The sequence below is a fragment of the Stigmatopora argus genome, chromosome 5 (genome assembly GCF_051989625.1).
Source record: "Stigmatopora argus isolate UIUO_Sarg chromosome 5, RoL_Sarg_1.0, whole genome shotgun sequence".
NCBI classification, from domain to species: domain Eukaryota; kingdom Metazoa; phylum Chordata; class Actinopteri; order Syngnathiformes; family Syngnathidae; genus Stigmatopora; species Stigmatopora argus.
Window position 1 is genome coordinate 8,526,060 of NC_135391.1, and position 19,692 is coordinate 8,545,751.

The 19,692-nt window shown below is 39.5% G+C and overlaps 2 protein-coding genes across 4 annotated transcripts in view; both read left to right on the top strand.

The window, feature by feature from the left end:
• Nucleotides 1–4,403: 4,403 nt before the first annotated feature.
• LOC144074514 (eosinophil peroxidase-like) lies at nt 4,404–9,762 on the top strand. Its single transcript, XM_077600984.1, has 16 exons — nt 4,404–4,500; nt 4,638–4,700; nt 4,784–4,868; nt 5,584–5,759; nt 5,985–6,117; nt 6,230–6,356; nt 6,456–6,662; nt 6,747–7,104; nt 7,225–7,385; nt 7,465–7,723; nt 7,803–7,973; nt 8,056–8,293; nt 8,374–8,573; nt 8,656–8,697; nt 8,945–9,004; nt 9,076–9,762. The coding sequence occupies exons 2-16, from the start codon at nt 4,640–4,642 to the stop codon at nt 9,477–9,479; spliced, it is 2,682 nt and encodes an 893-aa protein (XP_077457110.1). The 5' UTR covers nt 4,404–4,500; nt 4,638–4,639; the 3' UTR covers nt 9,480–9,762.
• A 4,000-nt stretch (nt 9,763–13,762) lies between these two features.
• The window catches only part of ebf2 (EBF transcription factor 2), a 28,466-nt gene continuing 22,536 nt past the window's right edge, over nt 13,763–19,692 (top strand). The window contains exons 1-5 of one of the 3 annotated variants that reach the window (XM_077601235.1): nt 13,763–14,245; nt 15,374–15,530; nt 16,701–16,764; nt 19,175–19,230; nt 19,325–19,398. In XM_077601235.1, coding sequence (XP_077457361.1) covers nt 14,112–14,245; nt 15,374–15,530; nt 16,701–16,764; nt 19,175–19,230; nt 19,325–19,398 — 485 coding nt within the window. In that variant the 5' untranslated portion in view covers nt 13,763–14,111. The remainder of the gene's footprint in view (nt 14,246–15,373; nt 15,531–16,700; nt 16,765–19,174; nt 19,231–19,324; nt 19,399–19,692) is intronic. The other 2 variants (XM_077601231.1, XM_077601232.1) reach the window with 2 other exon arrangements.

Below are 19,692 nucleotides of genomic sequence, written 5' to 3' on the forward strand. Positions count from 1 at the left end.
AGGTGCGACTTAGAGGAACGTATGCGGAAACACCACATGAGCAGCATTAAAATAACTTTTTATTTTTTCATTGTAGATTAGACAGAACCACTTGCATGCAACATTTTTGTAAGGTTTAAAAACATAATAATAAAAATTCCAGGAATAGCAAATGGAAAAAGAAGTCTCGGCTTCATTCTAAGTTTAATTTTAATTGTGCTCATAATGATACCTTACTGTATAACAAAGAAGGAAAGAAAGCAGGTGACTTTTCTAGTTTGGTGTCTTTTGTTTTTCTTTTTTTGTGCTGTGGTGAGAAACAATTAAAGCAAGTAATGAGGAAGACAAGCCAAACATGTTGGGGAATATTCAAAATCAATAGCATTTTTGTTGTGCTATTTTTCTTCATGATTTCTTTAACCAACAAATAATATTATTCGGGATTGTTTCCATACAACATTAAATGCGTGTGTGTGATTTTTTTGTTTTGTTACACAGGTTAAAACTTTGAAAAACTCCAATATGGGTTTAACAATGTACGGTATAGCTGTTCAGAATTTATCGCTTTATCTACATCTACAAAAGCCCAAGATGTGTCAACAACTATTTTCTTTGTCACATTAATTATTTTTGATTCTCCCTATTATGGCGTGAGATAATGAATCCAGATTCATTCATGAACCACTTATCCTCACAAGGGCCTGAGATTGAACCCTCGACCCCAGAACGGTGAGGCCGACACGCTAGCCACTCGTCCGCCTGAATCCAGAATATTTTTGAAAAGAGAAAAAAAAGTTAAATTTTCCTTAAATTTCAATGATGTGACATACAAATCTTTTCAGATTGTAACAGCAATTTTGTGTATTGATTGCAATCTTGTGTGCGTGACATGTAAACAAAACTGAACGTTTTTAGACTCGCATCAATGGAAATTTGGAATGGCAATCAGTTGATGTTTCAGAAACAAGGAAGTTGAAAATTTAATCTGCTCACCGAACTGGCTTTGATTTTAATTTTAGTCCTTGGCACAGAATTGAAAAGTTACACTTCCACTCTTTTTTTTTTTCTTTTTTTTTTATATAGCTTGGACTGAATTTCTTTTTTTTATCTTTTATATAAAAGATCTTTTATATATATATATGCACACACATATACACGTACACATATACACGTACACATATACACGTACACATATACACGTACACATACACGTACACATATACACGTACACATATACACGTACACATATACACGTACACATATACACGTACACATATACACGTACACATATACACGTACACATATACACGTACACATATACACGTACACATATACACATATATACAAACACATATACACATATACACAAACACATATACAAATATGCACAAACACATATACACAAACACATACATATACACGTTCACACAAACACATATACACATACGCATACACACACAAACACATATACACATACACAAACACATATACACATACACAAACACATTTACACAAACATATACACAAACACATATACACAAACATACACGTAAACACAAACACATACACGTAAACACATACACATACACGTAAACACAAACAGATAAATATACATATATACACACACAGATATATATATATATATATATATATATATATATATATATATATATATATATATATATATATATATATATATATATATATATATATATATAGTATAATTGTCATTTAAATTTCCAGCCAAATAGCCCACTTTTTTGATCACAGTAATATTGCTTTTCCAGTCATATCTTTCGAGAGTGTGCTTTTGAGGTGAATTGTTACATGAACTTAATTGCTCATGTGGGTGTTGGAAATTTAATAATGAACCTGCAGTATGCAGTCGAGCAAAATTACACCGCAAGTGAGTGCCAAAGGGTAAGAAGCAACGAGACAAAGACGACTGACTGCATTCACGTTCAAGTATACTTTCCATTTCCTGGTAGAGGACTCATGGGTCGAATATATATTCCAGACTAAATCCTCACACTGAACAATGAGAATTTTATAAGCAAGATTTTTTTTATACTTCCTTATTTCTCTCCTTCAGTTTCCTTTTGTTTTTTTTCTCCCCTTTACTTTCTTTTCTTTTTTTCTCTTTCTTTACCTCTGTCACTCTTCTCATAGTTCCTCTATGAAGGGACATTTGGATTTTCCAAGAGTGTTGCTTGTCGTCTGAAAGTGTGTAAACCTGCAGAAAGGACTTTGATGTAAATCATTTCCCTTAATGTTGTGAAAAATGATTAAAAATCGGTATCTTTACATGAAGTAATGATGTCAAGAGTGGAATAGCTAAACTCAAATTGCACACACTGTTGGATTAAATCTTTGGTACGCCATCCATGTCATATTTTGCTCTCAGGTAAATCCTGGAACAGAAAAACGACACAACTATATCTATTAGTTTACCTTATAATCCAATGAAGAAAAATTCAGCTTCACTTCAGCGCCACCCTCTTACAGACACGCAAAACATGTTGCACAACCTGATCTGTAAGGGAGCGAAGTTTACTGTAAAATAAAAAAAACCCAGGCGCACCAAAACAGCTATTAGAACGCAATTTTTTCTACTCGGAAGCATTCTGTTCAGAAACAGCAGATTCAGAAAAACAACATAATGTTTATTCTCTTTCTATCAGTGGTGGTAGTCATGGTCAGCAAGGCCTTCTTTTCTTTCTTATTCCATAAAAAAATAGCAACATAAGCCGTTAAAAGAGTTAGAACTGCTCCGAACAAATTTACAATCATTTTTTTTTTACAATCATAAAACACTGTACATCTGAATCAATTGTAGTCCAATCAAATATTGTAATTGTAGTCTAATCAAATATTGTTTTACGTCACTTCTTTTGTATTAAAATAACAAAAGGATTACCATCAGTTTCCTGAGACCCTCGAAATAGACCTAACTCAGCAGGTTTTGCTGTATCTTGATGAATTAAGGCAATAATTTGAATCCTAATGTTGTGTTCATCTTGGCTGCACAGCTTCTAGTACATGAATGTGCAAAGTTTTTTTTCCGCCTGTCCAATCAGATTTTCGCCTTAATGTGGTTCCACGTGAATTTACAATGTCTCCAGAATCCTTCAAATCAGAAGTGCTTGCCGATTGATGTCTTCACGACTCTTTATTTAACCCGTTAAATTTCAAATTCCTCCTTACGGGGCTGAAAAGGCCCTCAGCCACATCTTTTTTTTCAGTTCTTTAATCGCCCGATCAAACCAAAACTCATTTCAGCTATCTTTGACTAATAAAACACAAATTGTGTGTAGCAATCTGTCACATAAGCAAAACTGATGAACTTTGCTGGTTTCCATAATTACAAGATTTGAATGCAAGACCTGCCACTGATCGGGAAGTATCTTCCCTCACCAGTGAGAAATGTGAATGGAAAGCACCGGGCTATTCCTGGGTGAATTCTTGCTGGGTGACTTTCAATTGCGAAACTAAACAAAGATATTTGTACATTTAAACTTCGGCATATTGCCCACTTCTATTATTTTCTTTTAAAAATCCATCCACTCACATAGCAAGTCTTAAAAATGGCATTTTCCTACAGCGCAATTCTCTGACATTAGTAATTTTATGTGTGCGGATCCTCACAACCGGAGAAAAGCCACGCAAGCCCGGGGAGAACATGCAAACTTTACACCTTTTAGTGTGTCATTTAAACCAAATGAAAAGTTTCAAAAAGTTGATGAATAAGTCTGCATGGACGGGGCTACTTTGCATAGGTGTGGGTGTCTTTGCGTGCGCAATATAAATTAACTTTGGAAGAATGATCAAATGCATGCCAAGTTTTGTCACGAGCATTTCTCCAGGAAGTGTTTATCGCATCACTTATCAACAGGTTTTGTCTTTCTGTTTTTGTAAGGCCGCCATGCTATGGTGTTTGTGTTACATTCATTACAGATTAGATGTCATAACAATAACGCAAATTTAACATTATTTTGCGTTGCATGAAAAAAATGCAGATTATCGGGTAGGAATAGATTCATGTATTTTTTCTCTGACTTTAAAACATGTAAATGTTCAGGCACGTTCACGGTAGCAATGTGGGATGATAATTTTGATTATTTAAATATGTCGTTGTTTTTTGTCTGTATTTACTTCTATTTTCACATTTTCAAGAGACTCTCATATTATCTTTTCGGATACATGTTTGAAAAAAACTACCCATGCCCCAAAATATATATGGAAATGTAATAAAGCTAATAATACAATTTACTGGATTTTATGATACTCTGTATGGTTTCTATAATTATATCAGCTATAGATTAAAGTGGTTAAACCGGGACACGGTCCCAGGCGGAAGAAGAAGAACAAAAGGAAAGAAGGAAAACAAAATGTTCCAAATTCTTGGTGACGAAAAGTCTTTCCAGTGACACTCCTCTATAAAATCTGACAGCACAACACCTCCTGAACAGAGCACTGACTGCCGCTCGTCAAGTCACACATTTTGGAGTTGCTTCAGTTGAGGTTGGTACCATCTAAAGTTCTAAACCTAGGAACTAAAACTATCGCTTTGATTTCATTCAAAAGGACAATTATTTCATGGAAAACATAATCACATTTTGATTTTGATGAGATAATAGAATGGATTTCTCTCTCTTCAGGTATGTTGCGGCGTCTGTGCTTGCTGGTCGCAGCGCTCTGCCTGCAATGGCAGGTGAATGCCCGTAAGTATAGACATCCATCTAATCAGATTTGACATTTTCAATGTATTAGTTTTTATCTAATGAACATTCTTAATTCCTCTTAGAGCATCTCACCAAAGAAGCCATTGAAAGGGCTGTTCACTCTGCAATGGAGAGTGTCGACTCGGCCTACGAATATTCCAGAGAAGAGTAAGTTTCTGCTTTCCATTAAACAAAAAAATGTCATAGAAGCAGACATACTGAAATAGTAATGACCTTGTCTTGTGTTAATTGACCCACACCTTGATTCAACGTCAAACCTGGGTGTGTTTAGTAACATACAGACACACGCACACACACACACACACACACACGCAAACACGTACACGCACACACACACGCAGACACGTACACACGCACACATACACACACGTACACACGCACACACGTACACACGTACATACACACACGCACACACACACAGACATACACACACGTACACACGTACACGCGTACACACGTACACACGTACATACACACACATAGACATACACACACATACACACATACACACACATACACACACATACACACACACAGACATACACACACATTTTAAACTTTTGTATAAATCGCAAAATGGAATTTCAGGTCAATTAGCCCTTCTGCCATCTAGAAGAAAATCATTTATCTATTCTGACAGCTGCTATAAGTGGTTGACATAGTTGAACATTGTCAGTAAATATTCAGTTTTGAACCAAGTAACCGTAGTTAGATCATCTCTCAAAGCACCTTGATGTACTGTAGGAAAGTGGTTTGGAATCACTGGTGTAGACAACAAAGAAAAACAAAAGAATATTATAAATTCAAATTTGTGATTAAAAAGAGGCTGGCCGCTCTAAAATGTGACATCATGACGCTCCAGGTGCCTGAATCGAATCAAACGAAATGCAGCGCGGCCTCAGGATGTTTTGCGCTTCCTCAAGCAACCAACCGGAATTACCCGTGAGGTGGCGCGATCGGCTGACTATATGGATATGACGCTCAGCATCCTGAAAACGTCAGCGGAAAGACGTCATAGGCGTTCCATCAATGCCACAGGTGAGTGAAAATAACTACTCGATAGGAGTCAATACTATAATCTGAAATTTTTCTTCGGAAGACGCCACTCTTTTTCATGTAGCCTCAAATTTTTTACTGTTAATAGTTTGGAAACATACCACAGTCAGAACTCGGTAGTTTAGTAGAATAGATTTTGCAACAAGGCTTGGAAAAGTTACGGTTCGTGGAGACTACCAGTAATGCGCTTTATAATTTTGTTGCCAGATCTGTTAACAGAGGAACACTTGGAATTCATTGAAAAATTGGTGGGCTGCTCCCCTCGTACGCCGATCCCCGAGTGCAAGACTACGCCCAACGTGAACAAATTTCGTACCGCAAGCGGCCTCTGCAACAACGAGTATGATAGTGAAAGTTCTTGTCGGCTTTCAATTTTTGCTCAGTTTGCTGTAGTGGTTAGCTAAAATGAGTGTTACTGTCGAAGAGACGTCATTGATTCCGCTTGTTTGCAGGAAAAATCCTCGATGGGGAGCCTCCAACATTCCTTTCTTACGCTGGGTACCTGCTGAGTACCAGGACGGAATCTCCCTGCCCCGTGGATGGGACCCCGTGAAAATCAATGGCTTCCTTCTTCCTCTGGTATGATCAATCTCCTTGGCTTCCTCCTAAAGGACATGCTCATGACCTCACAGAGTTGAAATCGATATCATTGCTTTAATCATTTCTTTCTGATTTAAGGTCAGAGAAGTATCCAACCGCATCTTGGCCACACCCGCAGCAGACGTAGTGGACGACACAGTCTTCACTCTTCTGTTGGCCTCCTTTGGACAATGGTCAGACCACGACCAGACCTTGGCGCCGCATTCTCCCGTCATCCGTTCATTCAGCGACGGTCTCGACTGCGATGAAAGCTGTGAGCGCAGCGAGCCTTGCTTCCCTATCGTGGTGAGTGATCTACCACGTTTGCTTTCTGGCTGGATCGTAAGATAATCCCACTAACAAGTTCACTTTGACCCCAAACCCGGACAGATCCCCAAGAATGACCCTCGCTTCGGCGTCCAGGAATGTATTCCCTTCTTTCGATCGTCGGCGACCTGCGGATCTGGCAACACGGCCTTCTTCTTTGGTGGCAACGCCACAGTGCGGCAACAGCTGAACGCTCTGACTGCTTTCATCGACGCTGGTCAGGTGTATGGCTCGGATGACGAACTGGCTCTAGAACTGCGCGACCTCACCACCGATCGCGGATTGTTGAGAGTGAACGCAGAGTATAAGGACAAAGGCCGGGAAATGCTGCCCTTTACGAAAATGATGGCCAACATTTGTGCAACCCGAGCTCGTATCACCAACAATTCAGATGCTGAGGAGGTCCTTTGCTTTTTGGGGGGTAAGTAAAAAGCTAAACAAGGTCCTTTGCTGTCATCTGCAAAGGATTGTTTTTGCATTTCTAGCAGCATCCAAATGACTTATTGAGAATTTATCCTCATATCTTTTTTCAACTTTGAAGGTGACGAACGCACAAACGAGAACATCATGTTGACCACACTGCACACGCTGTTCTTGCGCGAGCACAACCGTTTGGCTCGAGCTCTGGCCAAGTTAAATCCTGAATGGAGCGGAGAGAGAATCTATCAGGAAGCCCGCAAGATCATGGGGGCGTATTTCCAGGTTCAAGCTACCCTCCATTGCGTTCACGATATGGTAATAGTATGGCGAATTCTGCTGTTGACCATCTTTTGTGTCTCAGGTCATCACATTCAGAGACTACCTCACCCACATCGTTGGTCCAGATGCCTTTGCAAAGACCCTGTCTAGCTACCCAGGCTACGACAAGACCATCGACCCATCCGTTGCCAACGTATTCGCAACGGCGGCCTTTCGATTCGGGCATACCATGATTCAGCCATTTGTCTTCCGGCTGGACGAAAACTACAGTGAACACCCGTTGTATCCCTCTCCAATGTTGAGCAGGGCCTTCAACACACCATGGAGGCTGGTCTTTGAAGGTACGGTCAAGACCTGCAGCCACTTCATTTTGTCTGCATCCTTTGCACATGAGTACAGTATGTCTATAAATAATTTTAGGCGGAATAGACCCAATCATCAGAGGGCTTGTTGGTCGACCGGCCAAACTGAACATTCAAGATGCCATCATCACCGATGAGCTGAGAGACCGGCTCTTTAAGTTCTCGTTCCAAATGTCCCTGGATCTGGCATCGCTTAACATGCAGCGAGGACGAGACCACGGAATACCAGGTACATATCTTGCTATCTTGACCCGTACACACATCCTTCTCGCCAGGGTGGATTTTTCTTATCCCTTCTTCCGTCGTCTCAGGTTACAACCAATGGCGGAAGTTCTGTGGTCTTTCGCAACCCCAAAATTTGGAAGAGCTGGCTTTGGTGCTGGGAAATGCGGAATTGGCCGGCAAACTGCTAGATCTTTACGGCACTGCCGATAACATTGACCCGTGGCTGGGAGGAATCACAGAGCCTCTTGTGAAAGGAGGAAGAGTCGGTCCCTTGTTTTCATGCCTCATCGCAAGGCAGTACAGAAACATAAGAGCGGGAGATCGGTAATGACATGAGGCAAAAAACGTACCATTCAGCTGCCATTACGTACGTGCAAACCTCAAGGACCAAATATTCTTTCCAGATTTTGGTGGGAGAACGACGGAGTGTTCACCAAGTCACAGCGGGCATCTTTGATGAAGACGTCACTGTCCCGTATTATCTGTGACAATACCGGAATCGATGACATTCCGAAACAACCTTTCCTGTTCCAGCCAAGAGGAGCGGGCTACACATTTTGCAATGAGATCCCTAAGTTTGACCTCAGTCCATGGACAGACACCCGTGAGTTCCACTCTGGAAATCTCTACAGATATAGTATTTTTGCTTTTTGGAGTAACCCATTTCAACATGTTATGTGTTCTAGCATATGGATTTTATGAACCACCAACCATCAGGCCTCCAGATGGTATGCCCATCATGCATTCACTTATAAAGATATATTTTACTCCCAACTTTAATTTGATCTGCAAACCTTACTGCCAACTTTTATTTTTTTTAAATTTTGTTTAGTATTCTGTATAGTATTTTGACTACAATTGCCATTTCAAAAATCTCTAGAAATGCTTTACTAAATATTCAGGGAAATTTTTGGACTGACTTTTGATATTGACATATTCATACGTAATACTAATTGATCATTTTTTTGACTCCAGTGACCACACAATCTGGAGACTACGGACACCCTGGACCTCCTGGACCGCCCGGACCTCCTGGTAAATTCAATATTTTTCGGATGAAACAATTGGAAAGGTTTTTCGACCGTATCCATGTATTTGTTTTTCAGGACCTCCAGGTGGCTCCGGGTCTTCAGCGAAAGTGGCCTTTTCTGTCCGACTGGGAGATAATTTCCCCATTCCTGGTCTTCCCATCACTTTCCACGAAGCCATCTACAATGGTCAGAACAGCTACAACACGGCCACAGGCATTTTTCTTTGTGTCTACCCTGGAGTCTACGAGTTCAACTTTAACGTCGCCATCTATGAGAATTCAGCAAGTGTGGACCTGATGCGGAACGGAGAGTTAATTTTGCATTCTTACACCACCAAACAGAATGGTTACATAACTGCGAGTGGAATCACCTTCATTAAGCTGAAAGAGGGGGACAGGGTATGGCTTGTGGCTAACCACGGCGGTAATGGTCTGACCAAAGACAGCACATTTTCGGGGCATCTGCTCTTCAGTGATTAATTACGACTACCAGTGTTGAACACCCCTGGTTTTGAACATGCCGTTTATTTAGCTAGAAACTTTATTATATAAGTTACACTTGTAATGTATTTGCATATATCTCAAAATCAACTTTTACTTGTGCTGGCATGTTCGTGATATTGTTTTGTTCTTTCCAAAAATCATTGTTCTTTTTTAAATCATTTACTTTTCTCACTTCCAAAACTGTTCATACATATTAAAGGCTATTTATACACGAGGTCTTTCGATCAGACAATGATGAATAAAAAGCTCTTTCTCTTGATCTGTTGTCATAATCTAATCGACTACATATTCTATGACTAAGCTATCTATGTATGTACCTCCACCATTTCGGGAGAAATCCAAATGAGGAGTTAAGATAGTCGCTAATTGGGTTGATCATTTTTATTTATGTGCACCCCGCTGGAAGAGGGGTTATCATGTCCGCTTCACAGTTCTGAGATCGAGGGTTCCATACCCTGAGGGATCTGGTATTCCTGTGTGGAGTTTGCAAATTATCCCAGGGCCTGTGTGGGTTTTTTTACGGGTACTCTAGTTTCCTCTCACATCTTGAAAATATGCATGGTAGGCTGGTTGAACACTGGTTGAATGGTTAGCTCGGATATGCTCCAGCACCCCCCCGACTCTTGTGCGGAAAAGTGGTGCAGAAAATGAATGAATGAACTTCAAAATCAGCATAGCAAAGTGGATATGTTCTTATTTACCAGTGGATGGCGCTAATGTACAAGCTATATAAAAGTGGGCAGCTCCACAACCTGTGGAAATTTAGTCGGAAGTTTTCCCAAGGGGCAGCGTGCGGGGGTGGGTTATCATAGGGAGGTTAACCAATTAAAAGGGTGTATCTCGCCTGCTGCCCATAGTTTCCTGGGATAGGCTCCAGCACCCTACGCGAACCTTGTGAGGATAAGCGGTACGGAAAGTGACTGACTGGTGTAATTTTAAAATATTTGTCTTTGTATCTGTGTGTTGGGGGATACTAAAAGCATAGCATGGTAACATTGATTTTAATGTTTTGGAGTTTTGTTGATTTTGTTAACACCTTATTAAACATTTAAAACAACAAAAACCTATTTGTGACATGTCCTGTTTTAATTTTATTTTGTATTTTTATTTTTTGGTTTATTGACCTGTGTGTCTTGTCCTTGTGATTGCCTACTGAGTTCACCTGTTGCGGCCTGCTTGTTGAATGTCTACCAATCGGCTTCCTGTCACCCACCTGTTCTTCATTGTCTTGTTACATTCTGTGTGTATTTAAGCTTGTTTTTTGTTGCGGCCTCGTTGTTGGCACGTGTTCCTGTGCTCCTGGTCAAGGCTGATTCCTGCTTGTAGTAAGTTTCTTTGCTTACTCTGACTTTTTGTTTGTCTTAGAAATTAAAAATATACACAAAAGCATGATAAAAGTCATATATTTGACAAGTGTAGGAATGAGGGTTTCAAGTACATTAAAAATTAAAGATGCCCTCTCAGGGATGTCATCCACCTTAATAAGCAAAGAAACAAAAATATAGGCTGAATCAAATAGACTGTTTGATAGTGGTAGTGGTGGTTTACATTAGTTCTGCTTTTCAATGGAAGGATTTAAATTGAGGGTTGAACTACATCTGTTTTGTCAACGAAAACGGGCAACTAGGCAATGATACGTGCAATATTTTGAAAGTGTCCTTGCTACTTTTGTCTTTTTTTGGTGGTGAAATATTTTCACACGCTTTCAACAAACAAGTGTTGCCATGTCTGTGTATTGTTTTGTTGTACAACTGCTTGGAAGAAAAAGTACTCCTTTGGACAATGGTGGGGAGATTATTAAACAATGATGATGCCACTTTTGTTTGGTAATTAAAGACTCTAAATGATTTGTCCCTAGGTGAGTATGTCAATGGCAGTACCACAGGGTGGCCATGGCTCTCACTCTAATTTTGCAGGCCACCCCACTGGCTAGTAGTGAGGTCAGTTATGCACTTCATCTTAAATGTGCGGGCAGTCAAGTAAATTGCTCTTGTTCTTCCTTCACTCGCTCAGTGCATGCGTGGGACTGCCACTTTTACTTATCCTGAGAAATGACATCAAAAGGTTGTTTAAACTGAGCAGAAATTGTCTCAATTACCTGTGAGCATTCCATTCCATTAGTGTAGTTTTTCAATGGTAAAATAGTTTTAAAAAACACCTTGGAAAGTACAATGATGTTTAAGCAATTTGGGATCAAGGAGGGCTAAGGCCTGAAATATTGACTTTGACAAGAAACTGGTGAATAAAACTGTCCTGAGGCTTACTACCTTGCTTAGTAATCAAAATGAGGGATTGACATTTGAGGTTCTTTATAAATGCAATAGTTGTTCTTGTATTACCTAAAGCAAAGACCTGCATTTTTATTACACATACTGTACTGTCCTTATAGGGAAATTCCTGTCATAGAAAGCAAATGTGTGGTGGTCTCTACTTGCGTCCAGTCATTGTTTTAGCCCACTAATCAATTAGTATAAAAAAAATTGAACAATTAAAACGCATTGTTGTCAAACTTTAAATATAACACATGAAGCCAATGTACATCAATATAAATTTCCACAATTCTTTCTTATACTTTTCTGACTGGTTTTCTACATCAGTAAATAAATAGGTCTGTTATGCCACCCCAAGATTTGAAGTGTCCTTTCCATCTGTGAACAATTTCTGGAGGCGCCACAGGCAAATGTGTGTCTGAATGTTTCTGTGACCCTACCAATCCTGCCCGTAGTCACCAAGCGATTACTTATGATGGCATATGGTATAGAAAATAGATAGAATGGCATGAAAACATCATACTTTTTAGGCTCCTTTTTAGACCAATCAGGGCAGAAATGGGTGATTTAAACAGTTGCAAACATCCAAAATTTCTCAGTTTCTCCTGATACAGTCATCAATCTATGTAAACAAACTATTGTTTCTTTAATATAACCCCATTTTATTGTAATACAGGGAGACAAAAATAACTACTGAAGTCCAAGTGTCCTGTGCAAAAAAGCTCCCATGCACATGTACGTTTTTCAAACAAATGTTAATACTTTACTATTGTCCCTTGCTTTTGAAAAGATTATTATTATACTTTTACTTCTAAGCGTAGCATAACACTCATTACACCTTTTAAATACTTATTCTTCTTAGTAGATTCTAGTATTTTTCAGCCCTGTTTGTTTGTTTAATGTCAGCAAAGCCAGCTGTGTGAAAATGGATGCTTTTGTGCTATCTAGTTTAGTTAGTTAGCTTTCACCTTACTGAATACTACTGCAATAATTAATTTGCTGTTTAGTAAACAGTGAAGGAATTTCCCAAAATTTTGCATGCAGACTTTTGATTGAATTGGAGCTGTCAATCATGTGAGTGGACGTGTGCAGGGGACAAGACGACAGTGCTGAGGGGGGATTTTGTGTTTGTGTGTTGGGAGGGGGGGCGCAGCACGACTCTCTGGGACGGCTCATAATTAGGGGGAACATCTGACTTTGTCCCGCGCTGGCGGCAGATGGTGGGCTGCGGCGGGACCCGAAAGGGGGAGATTTACACTGTCATTGTGACATTGTCCTATAGCCTTTGAGACAATAGACCGGGGGGACGGATCAGGCTTGGGCAAAACTTCATATTTTTAAAAAGGAACAGGAATGAAACACTTACTGCAAGATGCAGGGGAAAAATATTAGGACTACATTACAGGCATCTTTCTTTGTTTTTTTGATGTGGCGCTTTAAAAGATTATGAAGTGTGGTAGTTCACTAATTCACTGCCATTGACGTCTAGAGACGTCCCAACTGACATTCAAAATACATTGGATTGGTCCTCTCTAGTGGCACTTAAAGACTCAATGGGACTTTTTTTAACCACCTGGTGACGTCCAATTTTCACCACACCAAATGGAATGGCAATAAGGCAAAAGGTGCATTTTGATGGTATTAAAATAGCTAATTAATAGCCTAAGGTGGGAAAAGCCCTCGATTCCCATTCGAGGGCGTTTAGATTGTGAGAAGTTAGTGTAAATGTGCCGGCGTGGATGTTGAATCTGGCCGTGGTCCAAACAACGGGACGCACTTTCCACCAATGAGAGCTTCCATGGCCACGTTATGGAGGCAGAGGCTCCTCCCCTTCCACGCTCCATCCTCATTCATGCTCCACCACGGTGCTTCAATGCAAGCCTCCTGGCCCTCGGACCCTCTGTTTTGGTTCCGGGCTGCTCGTTTGCACTGACGACCCGCAACCACACTCGCAAAAAAACCCGTCTCTCACACACACACATGCACACACACCCACACACGCACAAACACACGTGCGCCAGGAGTTAAGAGTGGCACCAGCAAATGATTGCTGGAGATCTACTTGGACCATGACTGAAAACTGTGACGGGATCTATTTATTCACTCGATTCTAAAGGCAATTGCCTGCGGATTCGTTCAAAATATTTCATTTGATCAGAAACTTTAGCTTCCCAAAGCGGCTTTTCCCTATTTTTTATTTTTGTTATTTTTTTTGCTGCATGCGACCTGGAGGAGCGCAGCGCATGTTTTTGGGCTAAAGTGCTTTCTTTACCTCCACGCCTGGCTTTTTGAGTTGACAAAAAGTGACCCTCACCACCATTTAGGACTGGGTTTTTAGATGTTTGGGATCCAGGAGCATTTGATGCGAGAAGCGAGCGGATTAAAAGAGAGAACTCTTGGAGAGGAGATGGATCCAGTTCGCTCTTGGGTGCGCAATGTTGGCGTGGTGGATGCCAACATCGCCGCGCAAAGGTACTGGAAAACAAACTTCATTTTAATGCTTTTTTTATGATCATCGATGGATGAAAAAGAAACGGATTAAAAGGGTTGGATTGATGACTTTGCAATCAAATGCGTAGTAAACTTATTAGTTGCAGCTGGTCCTCTTGTCGCAGGCTAAAACAATTAATTAATCATATTAATAATGGGAAATGTCTCCATGACAAGCGGTTTTCATCGAAAAAGTGCATTTAAAACTAAAAAAACGTGTCAAGAGGAACTTAAAGTTCACTCCACTATACTGAATGTTTTTCAGAAAAGCTTTTGAGCGCACATTTCTTTTTATTTTGTTAGATATAATTAAATCAAAACGGTTAAGAAATCAGACTTTAACAGCAAACATATTTTGGCGTCTGAATAAATGTTCTCATTTGTCTGGCTTTAAAACGAACGAATGTTTTCGTGCGTGCATGTTTAAAAACTTCTGGGAAACAATCGACATGTCTAGAAATAAAAGTTCAAATTGGTATGATCCAATGCACAATATGTTAAAAATATCTAGTGAATAATATAGACTTGCTCATTTCTCAATGTACTTTATTATAATAAAAATGCAGACGTGTATTTGTGCTCAATTGAGATAAACATTAATTAATTATCACTACTTCATTTTTAGCTGTGATTGTAAAAAAGAAATATAATTTTAACGAAGCAACTTTAATTCTGCAATAAATGTTTTGTGACACCCACCTCTCCCAAATCTGTTATCATTTAACTAAAAATGTAGTTGCAAAAATTGTGAAAATCATTTTGGAAAGCAGAAATGTAAAACAGATACTTAGTATCTTCTTTGGAGAAATGTGCATTTAACAAGTTGGAAGTAAATCTCAAGTCGAAATGCATAAAAGATACATATCGACAATTTGTTATGCTAATGAAAGAAAATGTATAATGGCTTTTATTACACTAATGCTTGGACTTTTTGTGGGTATTTGACAAAGCCACAAGGGCCATTTTATTTCAAATATAGAGTTAAAAATCTCACTCCCGAATGTGGCAAGATGTCATTTGTGTTATGAAACCAATTTTGAGCAGAGGCCAGAGTGGAAAGAGTTGTCATTTGAGCTTAAAGTAGTGTACCTCTGTGTTCCCCCCATTCAGTGGCGTGGCCCTGTCCAGAGCTCACTTTGAGAAGCAGCCTCCTTCCAACCTGCGCAAGTCCAACTTCTTCCACTTTGTGCTGGCACTCTACGATAGACACGGACAACCCGTGGAAGTGGAGAGGACGGCCTTTGTGGATTTTGTGGAACACGACAAGGTGTGTGACTAACTAGACGTTGACACGGCGGCAGATTTCCTCCACGGAGAGCGGTTGCTTCTTTTGAAGCAGTGCGTGGAACAGCTGATGGCTTCATGCTTACACAAACACTGTATACCCTCAGCGAGCTGATGTGAGATTGAAAAAGAATATCTAATGACTAATTAGCAGCCAGCCTCATTAAAAGGCGGGGACCACCACTACTTTAAAAAAATGCAAATCATTCGCACTCCCTTTAAAAGCTAATCATCAAAGTCTCCGCTTGAAACGGTACCAGGATGAATTCCTCAGGTCGGAGTCCGGTTGAAAACTAGAAATGGACCGTGGCTTCGTGTCCACTGTTGACAGACACTTGTGACCACGTGTGAGCACTTGAGATCTTGTCAAGTCAGGTTCTCTGAGAATACTATGTGTGTGTATGTTAATGGTGGGGTTGAAAGCTGTCAGTGTGTGCCAGTGGGTTCATTTTCTGCATGGTTACCCTGGCATCTGTTTTGGCTTTGTAATTATGCAGAGGTAGAGCAATGGCATGACAAAATAAACAACCCTGTTTGTATGGAAAAATCTACAAAGCCAGTCATCAATTCATCTGGTGATATTGCAAATTCGAGCATCCTTACTTTTCCAACTTATCTCCAAGCATCTTAATTTGCCTTCTTCCTTTCGCCTTTTTCCCAGATGTTCTACTCCCCAGCCTTCTCGGTCTTTTCCCTTTGCTCTCATCTTTGAGATGCCTCCTGGGTTATTGGACCAGAGAGCATTCCTTGGAGACCACTTAGAAAGACCAGTAGAGGTAGAAGATGAGAAAGCGAGGGGGTTGGGGGAGGACGTAGAAGCGCGGCGCAAAGGAAGTTTTCCCGTCAAGGTCGAACGCTGCTCATTCTTACAAGCGCTTTGGTCAAACACACTTGTAGCACTCGGAACTTCTCCCGCACCCAATCTCCAGGTTTGCATGAGACGCGGCAGCTCAGCTTCTCCGACATGTGAGTCGAGGTTAAGCATCGAGCTTATGGCAAAAAAACACCAGGTCAAGACCCGCGATCTCGACACGGTTCTCGTTGAAGGTCGAACTGCGGGATTTGGAGAGATTGGCTTTGTGTTTATCGGTATCCCTAACATGCTTAACTACATGCTCTGTGTCTTGTTGGCGTGTGTGTGTGTGTTTCCAAGGAGCAGACGGGAGAAAAGACTAACAACGGCACTCACTACAAACTCCAGCTCCTCTACAGCAATGGTAGGAAGAAGTAACAAAATAAAAATAAAATGCTTTTCAATTGCTCAGATGGAATGGTTAAACAATGATGGAAAACATCACAATGGTAGAAGTTACTGTAAGGTCACAATAGTTTAAAAAGGCAGCCACAAATGTTTTAAATATGTGGCTAGTGACAAAAAAATTACAATACTGTGTGACTTTATCCATTGTTTTGCACAATATAGCATTTTGTTTGTTAAATGCCAAAAATATAATGCTCAATTTTGTTGTCATGAGTTGTTAATCAAGTTTTTCTTTATGTTACAAGCAAAACTTTCAGTTATGAGTGAGGTAAACTCATTCACTAAACCAGAAATACATTAGGATTGATAAGAATCCAAATTCATGCTGCCAAACACTACTTTACAAAATGAAACTTCAATGTCTGTGAAATAACAGTGAATGAGTTAAGATAACTTGCACAGTTTCACTTTCAGTTGTTCATTGACAACGAGAAACAATAAGACAAAAATAGTAAATTAGTTAAAGTTACAGTAAGACACGTTTCTCATGCAGATAATGAAATCAGGATGAACTGGTATCAGTTTATGAAGTTATGAACCTGACTCAAGCAAAACCACAGTTGTTGTGACTTCATTTCATTGTACTATAATTGCACTTAAGATACTAATCTGTTAAATTACATACTATTCAACTGTGTTTTCTTTTTAATTACATAAATGTCATCATGAGTTCTACAGTGGAACATAATAAAACTTTCAAGTCAAAGCACACCTTTTGGAATCTCACCAACAGTAACCTTAAAATAAAGTTAACACTTTGGTGTCGATTGGCAGCGATAGAATTCAATCTATTTTAACCGAGAGGCGTGACAGCGATCATTTCCCCCCCATCCCTCACAATTCAAAATAATTGGACATTTCTGGCTGTCAAAGGCATTAAAATATAATCACTGCCAGCATAAAAAAATAATAGTTTTTTTTGCAAGAAAATGGAATTTCATTGATAAAAAAAAAAAAAAATTATGCTCGTTACTTGTTCTATCACCCATGTCCTTTTCCCCCCACACATGAAATATAAGGAAAACCTTCAAATGTCCTGTTAAAACTTTTCATAAAAATGTCCATTTGGATCATGTATAACTTCATACTTTAAAACTCGCCTAACGACATCATGACCTATCGTAACACTGCACCATGCGTGTGGAAAGCTTTAACCTGTTCCATCACAGTTCTCCATTGCTATAGGTTGACCTCTCTGTCTAATAGTGTGGTTGAGCCTTTTCTTTGACATCCCAGACTCCAGGAGCCAGAGATCAGCAATATAATGAACACACTGGCCACAGCCCCTGAATGCGTTTCCCACATCACATTAGGGATCCGCGTGGAAATTTTCTTCCCATGAGCAACCGTTGCCCCGACTCTGCCATCGCAGGGGCACCCATGGGAGAGAAGATAAAAGACATGTTCTCCAGCAACCCCCTTGTACATCATACATACACGAAAAGCACTTCCTCTTCATCCTCTTCCCCCACGCGATATCAAAGGCATCTCAATAGAGACTTTGATGAGGGGGTCATATTTTAAAAAGCAATAAACTCCAAAGATGCTTAATTATGGTAGAAAAAAATGCTCAACTGTTTTAAGTAACAGTTCATTACGACTCTTGTTTTTAATCCCTGTCAAAATATTTTTTAAATGAGCAACAGTTGGAGCTATCTTTGGACTCCGATTAAGCCAGTCGAGCTGGTTTTTGTTGTTTTACCTGTTAGTTTGCAGTGCACACTGTACTTATTACATAGTCTTGGGAATATGTCACGAGTTGACAAATTATGAGAGCACGGCCGTATATTCTGTCATCGAACAGAAGACCATTAATAATTATTGAATACGACCGTTTCAATCCCCTCAGAAACTATCAGAGAGAAACTTTGAGGGAGTTTTTTTTCTTTTTGGTGGGCTTTACTGTGGGGATAAGATTTAGATGATAAATCTTATATCGCTAACTATTCTTAGTACTGGAGTTGATATTGTATATCACTGTTGGGGTCAACTGTAGGGGTCTTTGTTTTTTCTCTAGTGAAGGAAACTTAGATTAGGGCAAAATTCTAATGTTTCTAAAGATAACTTGATTCCTTTCTTTTATTTCCATTTCTTTACATTTCCACTTGAAACAATTTTCTAAATGTTTTTGAACCTTTGGGATTGACAGAAATATTTGTGTATCTTAATTTATTGACATTGACATCTATAGAAGTCCGATCTTTTTGAACTTTCTAGTTGAAATGGATTGTCTGTTGCAGTACATGAAACAAATATATAATTCAATTTGTAAAGCCACATTAATTCCTTCTATACTGACTTCAATTGGCATACAGTATTTCAATTAGTATGCCAACATTCAACTAAATAATACGTTTTTTTTGCAGGTGTCCGTACAGAGCAAGATCTTTACGCGCGACTTATCGACTCAGTCACAAAACAGGTAAGTGTGCGTTGCCGAGGAAATGTCACTTTATGATAAATGATTGTACTTGAAAGTGACACATCCTTGTACTTTTTTTTTGCCCCACTCACAGCCAATATCGTATGAGGGCCAAAACAAGAATCCAGAAATGTGCAGGGTTCTACTCACGCATGAGGTCATGTGCAGGTGAGTGATTTATACATTAAACATTTTACAATAGAATCATACAGTTGGACAACATATTTTGGAAGTTTTAGTTCTGACATCTGTTTAACTAATGTTTGGGTGTGGCATCGAAAACTGATCTCAGAGTTTCTCTATCACGTCAAGTTTTTGAACTAAATGATCCCTGTTTATAAAAATAAGAACTCTAAAATTATCTGAAAAAATGCAATATTGACATGCAATAAAATAGGACAGGACTGCAATATTTATTTAATATTAGTTTTGACATTTTTTATAAAGGTGCATGTAACGACA

Bases quoted from the DNA above. Each gene is read 5' to 3' on its own strand.
- LOC144074514 (XM_077600984.1), top strand. From the start codon at position 4,640: ATGTTGCGGCGTCTGTGCTTGCTGGTCGCAGCGCTCTGCCTGCAATGG. The intron at 8,294-8,373 runs GTAATGACATGA...TATTCTTTCCAG, and splicing joins AACATAAGAGCGGGAGATCG to ATTTTGGTGGGAGAACGACG. The intron at 8,698-8,944 runs GTATGCCCATCA...TTTTGACTCCAG, and splicing joins AACCATCAGGCCTCCAGATG to TGACCACACAATCTGGAGAC.